The sequence below is a fragment of the Mastigoproctus giganteus genome, chromosome 3 (genome assembly GCF_048544385.1).
Source record: "Mastigoproctus giganteus isolate SK-2022 chromosome 3, ASM4854438v1, whole genome shotgun sequence".
Taxonomy (NCBI): Eukaryota; Metazoa; Arthropoda; class Arachnida; order Uropygi; family Thelyphonidae; genus Mastigoproctus; species Mastigoproctus giganteus.
In genome coordinates this window covers 67555523-67571976 of record NC_143577.1, presented here as the reverse complement: position 1 = coordinate 67571976, position 16454 = coordinate 67555523, and the positions used below count along the sequence as shown (strand labels likewise).

Here is a 16454-nt window from a genome sequence, read left to right as displayed (position 1 = left end):
TGTAATAGGTTTGTAGTAACAAGGTCCCCCAAAAGTGTCAACATTTTACTGTTTTTTTTTTTTTTTTGTTTATACTATTTATATATATATATATATATATATCTAAGAATAATAATAATATCAAAAATAAAAAATAATTTAATAAAAAAATAATAATTTATTTTTAAAAATAATTTAAGAAAAAAATAATTTAATAATCTAAGCAAAAAATAATTTAATTTAAATTAACAAAATAAAATAATAAAAGCAAAAGCCTTGTCTAATAATACAGTAATAGGAATAACACATTTTTTAAATATTTTATATGTAAGATAAACTAAGAGAAAAGAAATTAACAGAAATAAAAATATTGTATAGTATATATTTTGAGATATACAATATTTTAGTATCAAAGTAAAAAGAATTATAATCTTAATATAAAAGGACACATACAAACCATTAACTTTTTAATTAATTAATCTAATTTAAAAGAAAGAATCCAATGTTGTTTTCACAGTTTTTGTCCTCTATGCATTTTTAATTACAGCACAGACATCAAATGCCAATACATTCTCTATTATGCTCAATGCATTTTGGGCATCAATTTTTTGATGGCAGTGTGCGTGCTTCACTTTCGCTGTCACTGGTAACAAAAACACCATTGTTTTTCTTGGGTCTTAGCAGCTCTTCTGGTTTTGTCATTGCTGTGTTAGCAACTTCATCATCCACCTTCATCATTCACAAACTCTTCAAATTTGCCAACAAAATCCATATGCTCCTTCAAATTCCCCCATTCCTCAATGTTGCTATCACATTTTTTTGCTGGATGATGTTTTTCAATGATATTTTCTCCAAAGCCACTCTTTCTGAAGCAGTTAATTATTACACTTGATGCAATACTGTCCTAAGCAATAACAGGATTACGGATAGCACCCAAGACATTTCAGTTTGACTGCAAATTGTTCCCTCCTTCTACATTACAGATCAAGTACCGTATCAGGTGGGCTCTATATGTTTTCTTGAGGTTATAAATAATGCCTTGATCCTGTGGCTGCATAAAACTGGTGGTATTGGGAGGTTAAAACAACAGCCGTATATTTGTCAACTTAAGTGTCTGGGCAGATTGTACTGTATAACATTCTAGAATCATCAAAATGTTCCTCTTTTCTGAAGCTATTCTTCTGACCACTTTTGATAACCAAGACTGAGAAATTTTGACTATAAGCCAAGCACTTCTATTGGCCTCATAATCACAGGGAAGTTGGTTAACTTATTTAAAACATCTTGGCTTGTAAAACTTACCAATCACAAGTGTGTGTAGTTTTGTACTGCCATCTGAATTGCAGCATAACAGAACAGCGAATCTTTCTTTTCTTGCAAAATCGTACCTGATATTGGTATATTAAATGCATGCATTTGTTGGTACAACTCAAAAAGCTTTGTTTCAAGCTCATTGTGTTTTTCACTACGAATTCATTTCCTGTTTTTTTATCGCTTCTCCAGTGTCATGCACTCCTTCAAGGTTTTTCGGTTTTTCAGTATTGTAGATAAAGTAGTAAAGGGATGTTGTATTCCTTTACAATGTCCAGTTTGCTTTATTCCATCCTATCAGTCTCTTGTATAATTTTCAGTTTAATTTCCAGGCTTAATTCTGTCCATTTACATTTTGTCACCATAACAGTACTAGATGAGATTTAATATAAACAAACTTTAAATTAATTTAAAGACAGAAGTTCCAAAATAAGACATCAGCTCAGATAAAAAGTAGATTATACTGTACTATAGCAAAAGACTTTGAACTGGGGTAACAATTTCAACTGATCTTAATCCCATAGAGAGTGAGGGAGTATATGTAAAACTCTTAGAAAAACTGCTTTTATTGTTTTGTTAATTTAACAGCTCAACCTTCACAATGATGTTTTTCAGAGTGCACTTACGTTATAGCTACCATAAATTGGTTTTGTTTACACAAAAGTAAATTCTAACAAGTCAGTGCAATCCTTTGGGGAGCAGGGAGTTAAGTGGCCAGAGATGGCATTTATTTTACAAGTAATAGGAGCAATAATCAGACAACTGTGACAAGATTTGTATTAAACATATAAAATAACAATATTTATTTCTCACAAGATGAAAATGAACTTTGCAATACATATTAGCCAAATTTTCTAAGAAACGAACATATTTACATAGAAAAGCCTATCCTTTTGCAGGGGAATGGTATGTGCTTCATATAAACGAGCACTTTGTATAAACCGAGTTGGTATTAATGAGATTTTACTGTTAAAAGTTTTGGAATTTATGTAATGGTTGAGAGGGTGATTAATGATGCGAGGCTGGGCTTCAGAATGATTTAGATAGATTTCATGGATCATCAGAAAAATGTCATTTATATTTTGGTGCTGCCCAAATATAAAGTTGTGCTGAGGAAAGGTTATATATTGCAGAGAAAAATATTTTTTCATTTATACTTAATGTTTGTCTCCCCAAAGAAGATGGCATAAGTATTGATATGAGTATTTCTTAATAATATTAATATCTGTTAACATGGGTAATAAATTCAACAGCTAAATAATATAAATTATTCTATATATATAACTATCGCGATATGTATTCACAACTATGTCTTTAAATCAAAAAAGAATATGTGATGCTGATAACTTACTTTTATGCTATTAACTTATGCTATTACAGTTGATTTTATTATTTTTTTTTTATTGTAGGAAAGAAATAATTTTGAAAAGTACCTTGAACCATATAGAAATGAAAATGCTACACTGGTTAAAGAAAATAACAAGCTTCATCAGCAGTTACTAAGACAAAAAGAAGATTATGAAGAGTCATGTAAAGGTAATTAATTTTTTGTTAATTTCAAATTTGTAAATACACTATGGGACTTTGTATTTGGGATACCAAAATCTGGAAGGTTTGATAAAATCTGATTAGGTAGGGTAACGTCCCTCCCCCTTATCATTACTCCACCTACCTGCCTATCAGATCATGGCCATGCATAGTGAACTGAAGATCATTTATCATGAAATTTTATTGACTTGTTTGGTTATTTCTATAAATGATGTTTCTTTTTATTTACTGAAGAAGTAACTGCATTCAATAAACATGTAAATTACTGAAAGAAATTGATATTGAGCTCATTTTCCTGCCACATCTGCTGCCTTCCCTTGATGACTCCTGGTAGTATACTGCTGGGGATTATGGTGGAGATTCCTGCCATCATAACTGGTTTACCTTTAGTATGTGTTATGGCCATGTTTCATTGCAAATTTTTGCAACCCACTGTGCTTGTCAGTAAAGGTAAAGCGATTTCAAATTTTTACCATTGCCATTAGAGGAAGATGTTAACTTTTCTTCTATGCAGTGTATCATCCCTTGGGTTGTTAAAAAATTGCCTATTTCCAAGTGGTATGTGACCTTTTAATTTTGGATTTCGGGGCTGTTTTACATGCAAAAGTCAACTGCTCTTTCCTGTGACTAATACTGCATTGTCACAGTGACAAATTTTGAGCTATGATTCAAGAGATACACAGGTATTTAAAATAAAATCAAAGGGAGAGGGAAAAGAAAAAGACACAGAAAATAATAACAAATATATTGGATAATCTGTGCAGTTTTATTCTTGACGTACTGTTGAAAATTATTTTTATCACAAGACAGTTGATCCCAAACCTCCACTTGGTTTAACCAAGTGGAGGTTTGGGATCAACCGTCTTGTCCATGATTTATTAATTTCAATCAGAGCAGATCTTGTTTTAATAATACAGTAATTTAGGAAATGCGAGAAAGAAATTTTATCTTAAATAACATCCCTTTTAAATACAGTGCAGCCGACCGGGCTAGCCGGGTGGGTAAAGTGCCTGCCTGGCAACCCAAAGGTCGCAGGTTCGAATCCCGCCTCGGGCTTGGATCAAAGTACTACAAAAACCTTGGGAGGTGCATTATGGCCACAGAAGCCGATGCGCCAATAACTACCAAAAAAAAAAAAAAAATTACAGTGCAACCTTGATGTTCTGCACCTTCTAATACCAGTTTCAGATTTAATGCCAGTGTGACCATGTCTCCAAGAGCAAATAACAACAAGAAATAATGTGATTTAATGGTAAGCATACACATTTCACAATGGGCACTGGCAAAAGCATCCTCCATACCTCAAAGAGAGAGTCTCAGCTATTGCAGTAGCTTCCTAATGTGTACCAATGAGCTACTGTATTCCCTTCTATGATATGTTCTTCCAGTTATGAAATTAAATGTTTATAAGCAACAGTACTTATCCTGGAGTAATTGATGTAGATGTTCAATGTTTCTGCTTATCACACCTCAGCTTATAGATGCAGTGACAAAAAAAAGTTTGACACAACATTTTGCCATATTTGTATTGTCTATAAACCAAGTCATAGCACTTTTAATTATCAATGATCACATTTATTCAAAATTTGCTGTATTTCTGATACTATTCGCTATTTGTAACTGCACTTTCCATGAGATATGCTGTTGTTTCTTCAGATTTAAGGGAATTTATTACTTGCTTGGCCAGAATATTTATAAGGTCTCATCTGTTATGGGAATTTACAACCTTTTTGGAACAACCAATTTACAACCTGATGAAACAGCAATTTGGTACTTCCTCTCCCACTCACACGGAGGGAGAACCTGGAACAATTGTGTCAACATGTGCAAACAGATATGTGATATCCGTATGAAAATGAAATTCAGAGCAAATAAAAACTGTTTTATGGTGAAATCCACTGGAAATTGATGGGCTACTGTGTGATATGAAGACTGCAAGCATAACATAGTAAAATCTGACCCATGCATAAAGGAACTAGTAGTTGTTGGTGACTATTGTCAGGGAAACGGGAAACAAGCTTTGTAAAAAGGATAGGTGAAACAGGACCAGGGTATGTCTACCAGGGGCAAAGGTTGATGACGTAGAGCGGATATCATCTTTTAAGGGCACAAAAGGTGATATAGTTTTACACGTTGGCACTAATGATATTAAGAGTAGGAGACCGGCGGAATTACTTAACAAGTACAGGTCACTGTTGACCTGTACTTGTGAATTAGGGTTGAATTTGAAAGTGTCTGCAATTCTGCCCAGACACGATAGGAGGGAGTATATGATGAGAGCCCTGTCGATCAATTCGGCCCTGGAAAGATTGTGCAAGGCTCAAGAGGTAGAATTTTTTTCAGCCTGGTCTGTACTTGTTAACAGGAGAGACTGCTTCTACAGGGATGGGATACACTTAAATAGAAAGGGTGCAAGAATGTTTGCTGATGCTATCGAGGCAGTGTTAGGTGGGTCGGAAAACTGCTAAATTGGGGGGATACAAGGACTAATAGATTAACAGTAGCCACTGCCAGAGGTGAAAGTGATTCTTGCACTGCTTCTATTGGAATGAGCTGCAGCCTGGAAAATAAGATGCAGGATATTTCAGAGACTGCTGGGAATCATTGGGGTACAAGTAAACACATGGGTTGTGTTAGGGTAGCTAAGAAAAAGAACAGTTGCATGTATACTTGCGTGTACACCAACGCTAGGAGTTTAGTAAATAAATTTGATGAATTTGAGGTATTGCTCAAAACATCAAAGGCAGATATTGTGGGGATTTCAGAGACCTGGTGTCACACAGATATAAAGAACGCAGAACTGGAATTTGGGAAGTACAATGTCTACAGAAGGGATAGACAGGATAGGAAGGGAGGAGGGGTTAAGCTATTAGTTAAGAAACACATAAAATCCGAAGAAGTGAAGCCAGTTGACATCGCTGGACAGTGCAGTATCAAGTCAGTTTGGTGTGACATAAGCATTGGGAGATCAAAATTGAGAGTAGGAGTGTGCTATAGGCCTAATGACTCTCATGAGTATAATAAGAAATTGTACAGAGAAATAGAGTGGGCCAGTAAATCAGAGAGTCTTATAATGGGGGATTTTAATTTCCCAGATATTGACTGGAATTTGGGGGCTGGTCACTCACACACTAGCAACGCTTTTGGGGATTTATTGGATGATTGTTTTCTACATCAGCATGTTCGGGAGGTAACTAGAGGGAGTAATACTCTTGATTTGATTATCAGTAGTGATTCTTCATGCATTAAGAATCTGCTAGACCGGGGTTCGAGCCCGTCACCACCAAATACGGAGGATGCGGAAAGGTCAAGGGAATGACCAGCGCATATTCCCGGAGCAATATGGCCTTAGTTGCTAATGCTCCTAAAAAAACCAAATAAGAAGAAATAAGAAATAAGCATTAAGAATCTGCAGATAAAGGAGTCACTAGGTGGCAGTGATCACCATGTGCTGAAGTGCGATTTATTCAAAGAGGTAACTACCATCAGGGGTAAAGGGAAGGATTTTGGCTTTCGTAAAGGTGACTACGATGGACTGAGACAGTATTTAAATTCTATACAGTGGGACCAACTGATGATGTTACCAACAGCAAATTCAAAATGGGAAGCATTCAAAGAACTTACCTTGGAAGCTTCTAGGCTTTACATACCAACTAAGAAATATTGTTCAAGGTTTAGGCCTAAGTGGATGTCAGATGAACTAATGAGACATATGGCAGAGAAGAAAAATGCATGGAATACATACAAATTAACACATGACACAGAAGCCTATGATAGATACAAGTTGATCTGTAACCAAGTTACAAAGGAGATTAGGCAGGCGAAGGCAAATTACGAGAAATCTTTGGAAAGGGATGCAAAGAAAAACGGCAAAGAGTTCTTTACTTATGTAAACTCTAGAAGGAAGGGGGATGAATCAGATTGATCCACTTGATATCGATGGGTCCTGTTGATGATCCTGCTCAGTTGGCTGATAGACTGAATGAATATTTTGCATCGACATTCACACATGAGGAGTTATTCAGCGAGGGGAATGCCAGAGGTGTATTCAACTCTGGCAGTAAGCTAGAGAATCTTGTAATAACTGAGAGTAAAGTGGAGGAGAAATTGTTGAAGATAAATACAAGAAAGGCACCTGGGGTGGATGGGATCTATCCAGTCATATTAAAGGAGGCAGCAAAGGAAGTAAGCAAGCCCTTAGCCATAATTATGAGAGCTTCCTTGGACTCAGGGGAAGTACCCATGGACTGGAGATGTGCAAATGTGATCCAAATTCACAAAGGAGGATCAAAGGGCGACACAAGTAATTATAGACCTGTTAGTTTAACTTCTGTTCCTGGAAAATTAATGGAGGCACTGGTTAAAGAAGCGCTGCAGGATCATCTAGACAAGACTTCAGTTATAGCTCAGACACAGCATGGTTTTGTTAAGGGGAAGTCTTACCTGACCAATTTGATTGGATACTATGATGCAGTCACAAAGGAACTGGATGCAGGGAATAACTTTGATATTATATACTTGGATCTTAGAAAGGCTTTTGATACTGTTGCACATGGAAGACTGCTGCACAAATTGGAGCAGTGTGGCATTGGAGGCAAATTGCTGCTATGGATAAAGGGGTGGTTGAGGGGGAGAAGACAGAGAGTGGTAATCAATGGACACTGCTCATCGTGGACTAATGTTATTAGTGGAGTCCCTCAGGGTTCAGTATTGGGTCCATTATTGTTTTCTGTATTCATAAATGATATTGATGATGGTATATCAAGCTTAATGTCCAATTTTGCAGACGATACGAAGGTTGGCAGGGTTGTCAAGGACACTACTGACACTATGCTACTGCAACAGGATCTGGAAAGGTTGAGCAGATGGGCTGAGAGGTGGCAAATGAAGTTTAACATTGACAAATGTAAAGTACTACATATGGGAAACAGCAACCCCAGAGCAATGTATCAACTCTGTGGTACTACACTGACAAAGTATTCAAAGTATTTTATTATTTTCTGCGGGCTCCAGGGTTTCCCCTATCCGCCGCTGAAGAGTAACTGTACATTATTTACAATTTGTGGTTTAACAAAACATCTTCTGATCCAGCATCTTCACAGGAATGATTATAAACAATAAGTCTCTTGCCTGAGTCCAGTTATCAAACATTTGACAATACTGTATATCAATAACACTTGCAACTAAGTTATTACAATTTGTTGAAGGCACCAATTTCTATATTAATCTTCACAACTTATACAACTATACAGATAGTTAGGACCTACCAGTTCGGTTACAATGAGGTCTGATATATATCTTACAATTTATACAATTTATGATTTATAATTTATACAATTTATGATTTACAATTGATTCAATTTAAGATTTACAATTTATTCAATTTAAGATTTACAATTTATTCAATTTAAGATTTACAATTTATGTACCTTATTACAGGCCGAAGTCCCAGGACACCGTCCACCCAACAATGATCCTGGCACACCGACTTATATATTCTGAACGCTAATATTGCCTTCCGGCAATAAATACAAATAAATTTCCTCATCAGAGGTTTTGTATCAATACGATTAATACCAAGGAGGCAACTATATACAGTGCTAGTACACTTATTACATTACATAATTATTCTCAGCCGGCAAGTCCTTTCCTTCTGCGGAAAGCCTTGTCTGCAAAGTTAGCCAGTGCCTGATAATTTTCTTTACATTCTAAAAACTTGGTGAAGTTATTTACATCGTAAACTTCGGTCAATGCCTGAAGTTCAAATCGAATGTCTACATAATATCGACATTCTAAGATTATATGTTGGACTGTCTCCTCTGAGCCACATTTACAAAGAGGAGACGCAGCCAAACCCAGAGTAAATTGAGTTTAGGCTGCTATGCCCGGATAGAAGGAAAGTTAGGTGAAGACCTGGGTTAAACTGGGGCCAATGTTTTATGTCATATTCGGAAACTTGAGGTATAAAAAAGGTAGTAATTCTTCCAGTGTTGGCATTACTCCATTCGTTTTCCATTCCTGGAGGAATTGGTTTCTTAATCTAGTGTTGTCTTCTTTCACTGGCACGTCCAGATTAACAGGAAACTGGTTGAACTGTGCTGCAATACCCTTCCTTCTACAATACTGAAAGTAATTGTACAGCACTTCGTATTTAATTGGTAGTTTGCTGTTGATTACCTGTAATGCCGATGTTGAAATTGTGCGACAAGCTCTTGAAGTTGCGATCAGGAAGAAGCGCTGGGCTTGAGTCAAGATTTTTTCCACCATGACTCTGCGTATACTGGGGCCCCAAGTGCCCGCAGCATAACAGACAATAGGAATAAATATACATTTGTAGTACAGCTTGAGAGTGGAGGGTTTCAGACCCCAAGAACCTTTGGTAATTCTGATTATTTTGCCTGTCAAAGTCTTGATTTTGCTTAGTACGTATTTAGCATGGGTAATGAATTGAAGTTTGTTATCTAACACAATTCCTAGGTATTTGTGCGAGTTAACTAATTTTATTGATTGTTCTTTAATCTTAATACATGGAGGTCTATTTGGGTCTAATTTTCCTTTGAGAAGAATTTGTTTTGTTTTGGGAACAGAAATAGTTAATTTATGTGTACTGCACCACTCATCTAGGTCTGATAGGACTTCGTTAGCACGGATTTCAAGTTGTAGTCTGGAGTTTTTCAGAAACAAGGATAATTAAATCGTCTGCGTAAGCCATCTTAGTAGTGCAATTATGTTCGGTAGCCAACCACCCATCAAGGACCACGTTCCAGCATACTGATCCCTGAGGGCAACCGCGAGTCACAGGTCTCACAACAGAGCAGGATCCACTGGAGACCACAAGTGAGCGATTCTGGAAATAATCCGTGATGAGACGATAAATAGGCACGGAGACCCCAGCCTCTCGGAACCTCTCCAGGACACTTTGCCACCAAACAGTGTCAAAGGCCCCTTTGAAGTCCACAAGGAGGCCGAGGACTTACTTTTCATTGGAGGCTGAAACGTTATTAATAACTAGGTTAATGGCATCCACTGTAGACATCCCAGCAATGAAGCCAAACTGATATTTGTAGTTTAGGTTTCTTTCTCTATAGTGCTTTTGGAATCTCGCTACAATCAGCTTCTCTAGTATTTTTCTGAAGACCGGAAGTAGAGCGATTGGGCGGTATGAATTTGCTTGATTTGCTGTTTTGTTGGGATTCTTAATGAGTAATTTAAGATTTGCTTTTTTCCAAGGAGAGGGGAAGGATCCATATTGTAGGCAGGCATTAAAGAGGTTCATCATCAGTTGGGGACAGGTGCTCCAGATTCTTTTAATTATGGTAACTTCTAATAGGTTCAGTCCAGGGCATTTGCCATCACGCAAAGTCGCAACAGCAAGACCTACCTCGTGTCTGTCAAAATCATCTTCGTGGCTTTGGCCTACGTAGGAAAGATGTTCTAAACGAATGCCTGTTTGTACCGGACTTTCTGGTACAGTTTCATCCTGCATAATCAATTCATCCAAAATTGTTTCCATAGTCTCGGCCCATGTCAGAGTTTCGGAGTTATCAGGTCTAAGTACAGGTAGTACACTGACAGTGGTAGAGAATGAAAGGGACCTGGGGGTGGTTGTGCAAGCAGATATGAAGTTTTCTGAGCAGTGCAGATGGGCTGTAAGAGTAGCTCATGGTGTATTGTCGATGATATAAAGGAATTTTTCTGGCAGGGATAAGGAGGTGATTATTCCCTTGTATAAGGCAATGGTCAGGCCACACCTAGAGTACTGTATACAGGTCTGGAGGCCTCATTTCAAGAAGGATGTAGAGATGCTGGAACGAGTACAGAGAAGGGCAACAAGATTGGTGAATGGAACAAAGAGGTGCTCTTACGAAGAAAGGCCTAAGTTTTGCAAATTAGTGTCTGGAGACTAGGCACCAGCGAGGTGATCTGATAGAGGTGTATAAAGCCTTGAATGGTTTGAGCATGCTCAATGCTGATGGGATTCTTCCTCTTGCTCAGAATAATCACCTGAGAGGGCATAAATTCAAATTGAGGAAAGACAGATGTAAGATAGAGGTGCAGAAATTTGCCTTTAGCCAGCGGGTGGTTGGTTGTGGAACAGACTTCCATCCCTTGTCGTGGAAGTTGATGGCCTGAATAAGTTTAAGGCTCAGCTGGACAGGTATTTCGAACGAACAGAGAGGTGAAGTGGTTATTTTTTATTTTATTTTTTTTTTTGGCTGATGCTGCATAAGCCTGCTTTCTTGCATCAAATGCCTCTACTAATGCTAATGCTAATAGTAAAATTTATTACCTTTGTTTCATGAAAATTTATAAAGTAATATATATCTTTTGTTTTGCTGACAAAAACAAGAGGTAAACAAGATATTTAACGGTGTATTACATTTCATGCAAATTAGTGTATAGTAATAATTCATAGTTTCTGACAAAAAAAAAGAGCAAAAAGTAATGATTTTTAGGCAAAGTGAGAGCGTTTTCTTTCTACTGATATACGATATTGTCCATTCTTTCTTCCAACTAGTGCATGACAACAAATGTAATACCCAGTGCTTCAGCTACAATATTCGGTATGTGGGTAGCTCTTATGTGCTATGTACGAAATAAATAAATAATTGCCAGATTTCTATTGGTGCAATTTTAATGAAATTGGGAAGTCGTAACAAATTGTTCTAAAAGAGTGAAATATAAAATTTTATGGAAATTTTTTCACTATGAGTTGAATTATTACATGCAGATGGATGGACTGACAAAGAAATAATAATTGTCGGATATATATTAGTCTGATTTTAATTAAACTTGAGATGTTTTAGTAAATCTTTCTAAAAGAACAAAACATAAAATTTCATATAAATTCATCCATTAAGAGCTAAGTTGTTATATATGGATGGGCATGGTGAAGACAGTAGGCACATTATATGCTTATGAGCCTGAAAATATAAACATATCCTTTCCATAGCTAATGTGGATAGTTTAGGATATACAGGAACTCCCCAACTTACATAATACTCGACTTATGGAAATAAATGTATTTTGCGTCCCGTAGGAATAAATGGAGGTATTGTAAAAATATTGTAATGTGAACCCAATAACACGTTTTTTTTTTTGTTGTTTTTTTGTAATTCATTCCAAGTCCTTGGAAGTTGAAAATTTTGGAAATTGCACTACACTTTCATCGTTATCATATGTTCTGGTTATAAGAATCAATTTTGAACGCCTTTGTGATATTTTTCTAAAACACGTTCCTGGCAGTCACAACCAAAAAAACAATAAAAACAATTTACACTTTCCGGTTTATTGGGCTTTTCGGTTAATGCATCTAATTATAAACGAGTAGCAAATTCGATCTTATTGCATTTGCGATAATACTGATAACTGCAACCGTGTGGGTTTTTATGCTATTATGGTGAAATGTGTTTCCCTTCACTGAAATCTTCAATCATATAAAAAACAAATTTTCAGAATCTTCTCTTCATTCCTATTTATGTATTACAATGATGAAGGGAAAGTGACCAACGAAAAGTGCAAGTGGTGGTAGTGGCAGGAAACAAAACAAAATTGATTCAGAAATGAAGATGAAAATGATTAAGAAGTATGAAGCAGGACAAAGTTTGTCATCTATTGCAAGGGAATTAGGTCTCGCTGCATCAACAGTGAATATTATTTTAAAGGACAGTGTGCTTATAAAAGAACATGTCAAAGGATCAATGCACTTAAGATCAACAGTGATCACAAACAGAGCGGCGCCTCCGTAGCCAGGTGGGAAGGAGCAGCAGTGCATAGCACACGCTTCTTGATTAGACCGGGGTTCGAGCCCGTCACCACCAAATACGGAGAATGCAGAAAGGTCAGGGAATGACCACCGCATATCCCGGAGCAATATGGCCTTAGTTGCTAATGCTCCTAAAAACCAAATAACAGACGATCACAAACAGCATTCTGGTGCTATATCGAAGATGGAACAGCTGTTAATAATATGGATTTAAAATCAGATTCAGAAATGAGTGCCCCAGAGTCTAATGACCATCCAAGTAAAAGCAACAAGTATTTATAAAGATAAATAACATACATTTCCTCTTTGGCAATGTACATTTCGCACATACATTGCCAAAGAGGAAAATGCAATGCCAGGTTTCAAGGCATTAAAAGATAGAGCCACGCTCTTATTTGGGGCTAATGCAGCAGGAGATTACAGATTAAAACCACTGCTTATACCATTCTGGAAATCCTCGTGCATTTAAGGACATCAATAAAGCTACCGCTACTGTACATTTCCGATCGAATCAGAGAGCATGGATAACAATATCTCTCTTTGAGATATGGTTTAAATGCTGCTCCATTCCCGAGGTTGAAAAATAGATAGGATTTCCAGTCAATGGAAGAAGGTTATTAATATTCAAGAGGAAAAGAGTGGGGGAAAGAACTGAACTTTGGGGAACACAGGCATTAGTGAAGAAGTTAGAAGACAGAGAGCCATCTACTATCATCCTCAGTGAGCGATCAGAGAGAAAACTGGATAACCAATTACTAAAAACAGTTGGCAAACCATAAGATGGAAGCTTGTTTAGAAGACCTTTATGCCAAACACGATCAAAAGCCTTTAAGATGTCAAGAGCAACTACTCATGTTTCACCGAACCTTTCCATTGAATTAGTCGATAAATGGGTAACATAAGCCAGAATATCACCAGTGGATTGACACTGATGGAATCCATACTGGCGATCGTTGATAAAATGGAAGGTTTTTAGATAGTTTAAGAGTTGGTGGTTAATTGATTTCTTCATTACTTTAGAGAGAGTAGAAGTAATTGCAATGGGACGATAATTGGATGGGAGGGATTTGTCACCCTTTTTTGGAACTGGCTGGATATGAGCAAATTTCCAAGCAGAAGGAAAAACGCCTTTGGAATAAGAAAGTGAAAAAAGGGTGCAAAGAATAGGAGTAAGTTCAGGAGCACAGGTTTTGAGAACAAGTGAAGAAATACCATCAGGACCTGGAGCTTTCTTAGCATCAAGATTCGTCAAAATCCTTTTGACAGAAGACCACAGGAGGCATTGAATGGAGCGTGTTGGGAATGGTGGGAGGTGTTTTACCAAGATCATTAATACATGAGTTGAAAGAAAAATCGGATGCTAGCAGGTCAGCTTTATCACTGGCTGAAGTGACAACAGAACCATCTGGTTTGGACAGAGGTGGGAGCAGAGATGGACAAAAGTTGCAGCTAATAGCTTTGGAAAGAGACCAGAATGCACGGCTACCATTATTAATCAGTCCGAACTTTAGTTTGGACTGATTAATAACTGCTTTACAATTGTTGCGAGCTTTGGTGTAGGCAGAAAATGAAACTGAAGAATTAGAAACAAGCCAATTATGATATGCAACATTTTTCTCTTGAACAGCCTTAGCACATTTATTGGAAAACCAAGGTTTAGATCAAGGACGAGATTTTAAAGTGGAGTGTGGGATAAAGGATTCCATTCCTGCAAGAATAATTTCACTGACATGATCTGAGCAAATGGTGACGTCAGTAGTTTTGAAACAGTAATTCGACCAAGGAAAAGAAATCTCGCAGGTCATCCCATTTTGCATTCTTGTAATGCCAAACAACACGAGGTTGGGAATAGCCATGACATAAAGGCTCCATTGGAGAAGAGACAATCACCAAGTTGTGATCTGAAGTATCTAAAGAAACTCTCACTTCAACCATGTACTTAGAAGGGTTGTTTGTGAGAAAAAGATCAAGCGTGTTGGCTGTATGATTAGGATTGTCCAGTATTCTTGTAGGTAAATGAACAATCTGTGCAAGGTCATTAGTAATTGCAAAAGCCTCAGCATCTCGACCAGCTGGAGTTATGAACATTAAAATCACCAAGAAAAATTACGTCACTTTTAGGAAAGTTGGACTAGAGAAAGTCAAATTGCAAAGAGAGGAAGTCAAAGAGCTCCAAGTTATTAGTGGATTTGGGAGAACGGTAGAGACAACAGATGAATTTGACACAATGAGGTAGAGAGATTTTAAGCCAGAGAAGATCAAAGAGAGGAGATTCCAAAAGAAAGGAATCATACAGCGAATAATTTGGGCATCTGAGATGAGCAGTAGTTGAATCAACCGATAACTGAGATTCTGTCAGAAAAAGTACATGGGGTTTGGCAGACTGCAAGTGGAAATGGACATCGTTGAGATTAGAATTGAGACCACGTATATTTGTGAAATGAATTATGAAGTGTTTGGGAGGTTTAGATCTTTTCGCAGATAAGCTTGCTCTATTAGTTTGACAATTCGTGGTGTATTCAATAGTAAGAAAAAGTGGGTGGGACCTACTGTATGAAGTAATGAAATTTTTGGATATGCCGTACGCATGGTAAGAATATATCCAGATCCTTGACATAACGTGGCCTCGACAATGCTCCCCGCATACACACTACTTGGACTCCCTCCAGTCACTATCTGGCAGAGTAGAGGTAGCAAGATTATACACTAGCTGATCTGGAAGCCCCCGTAGAGAGTTACCAGTAGGTTCGGTCCGTTGTACTAACTAGCGGCCGGCCTGCAAACACCGTTTTAGAGCTGTACCCTCGAAATGTAAGGAACATTGGATCTCGCCACGACGTTCATCATAACCTCAAAAGTCATCAATCATACTGCATGATGGAAGAGATAGGGAAGGGTTGACTGGAACTTGGCTCTAGAGACTAAACTCCACCACTTCAAGCCTCCAATAAGCGAAGTGGTGGTATTGCACCGGTTGATGAGAGTCATCTACCTCCTAGTACTGCCTGGTAACATAGAGGGGCGGCATTCCTCCATGTGGTGTGGGAGCCACACCTCGGCCCCTGCTTACGTTGGTTCACACCTGGGTGGTCACCCACTATGTATTTGTGTTTGGAGGTTATACCCAGGATTACTAACAGTCCCACCATCGTGAAGGTGCAAGCAGAGGATTTGGCTGTCACAGACCATCCAGACTTCGCCGAAATTGGATGCACTTGACTTGAATGTCACCCAAATATCAGTTCCCTCAGCGTTTTAGACTCCCAGGTAGCAAGTACAGCTTGTCTGGCATATCTGAGAGAATGTCTGTGACAACCTCAAGGACCTAGGTACATAATGCAAATATGGAAAATGTATTGTAAAGAATATCCTCAAGTTTTTATTCCTGTTCTAGTTTTTATTCACCAGTGCAAAAATGTGCATGCTGCAATAGATGGCAGCATAAAGCTATCAAAAACTGTAATCATGGAAAAATTTACCAAGCCCAAGTAGGTACAGTGGGTACTTTGGTTCAGTGAGTTGCAGTTTGCACACACTGTTATGCATAAAGATGGAAAAAAATGGAAAAATCATAAAAGATGCCATGTCTTGGCAGACATGGTGCCAGAACAAAAGTCAGCGAGAGTGCTGTGGAGCTGGTTCGAGGAAGTTTTATGCAAACCCTAGATTTGCATAAAACTTTCTCAATTGAAATTATGATTATAGATGCAAATATTGATGCAATATATATGACATGACAGCCCTGATTTTAATATGTCAAAGTCAACAACGTGCAACATTACTTCTGAGGATGAAACCATACATGTTACGCCTCGTACATAAGCCATTGATTGATGATAAAACAAAAAGG

At 37.6% G+C, this 16454-nt stretch overlaps 1 protein-coding gene across 1 annotated transcript in view; it reads left to right on the top strand.

Moving 5' to 3' along the window:
• The first annotated feature begins 2010 nt into the window (after positions 1–2010).
• Positions 2011–16454, top strand: part of LOC150088059 (centrosomal protein of 135 kDa-like) — a 507662-nt gene continuing 493218 nt past the window's right edge. The window contains exons 1-2 of the mRNA XM_090369998.1: positions 2011–2028; positions 2700–2826. Coding sequence (XP_090226124.1) covers positions 2011–2028; positions 2700–2826 — 145 coding nt within the window. The remainder of the gene's footprint in view (positions 2029–2699; positions 2827–16454) is intronic.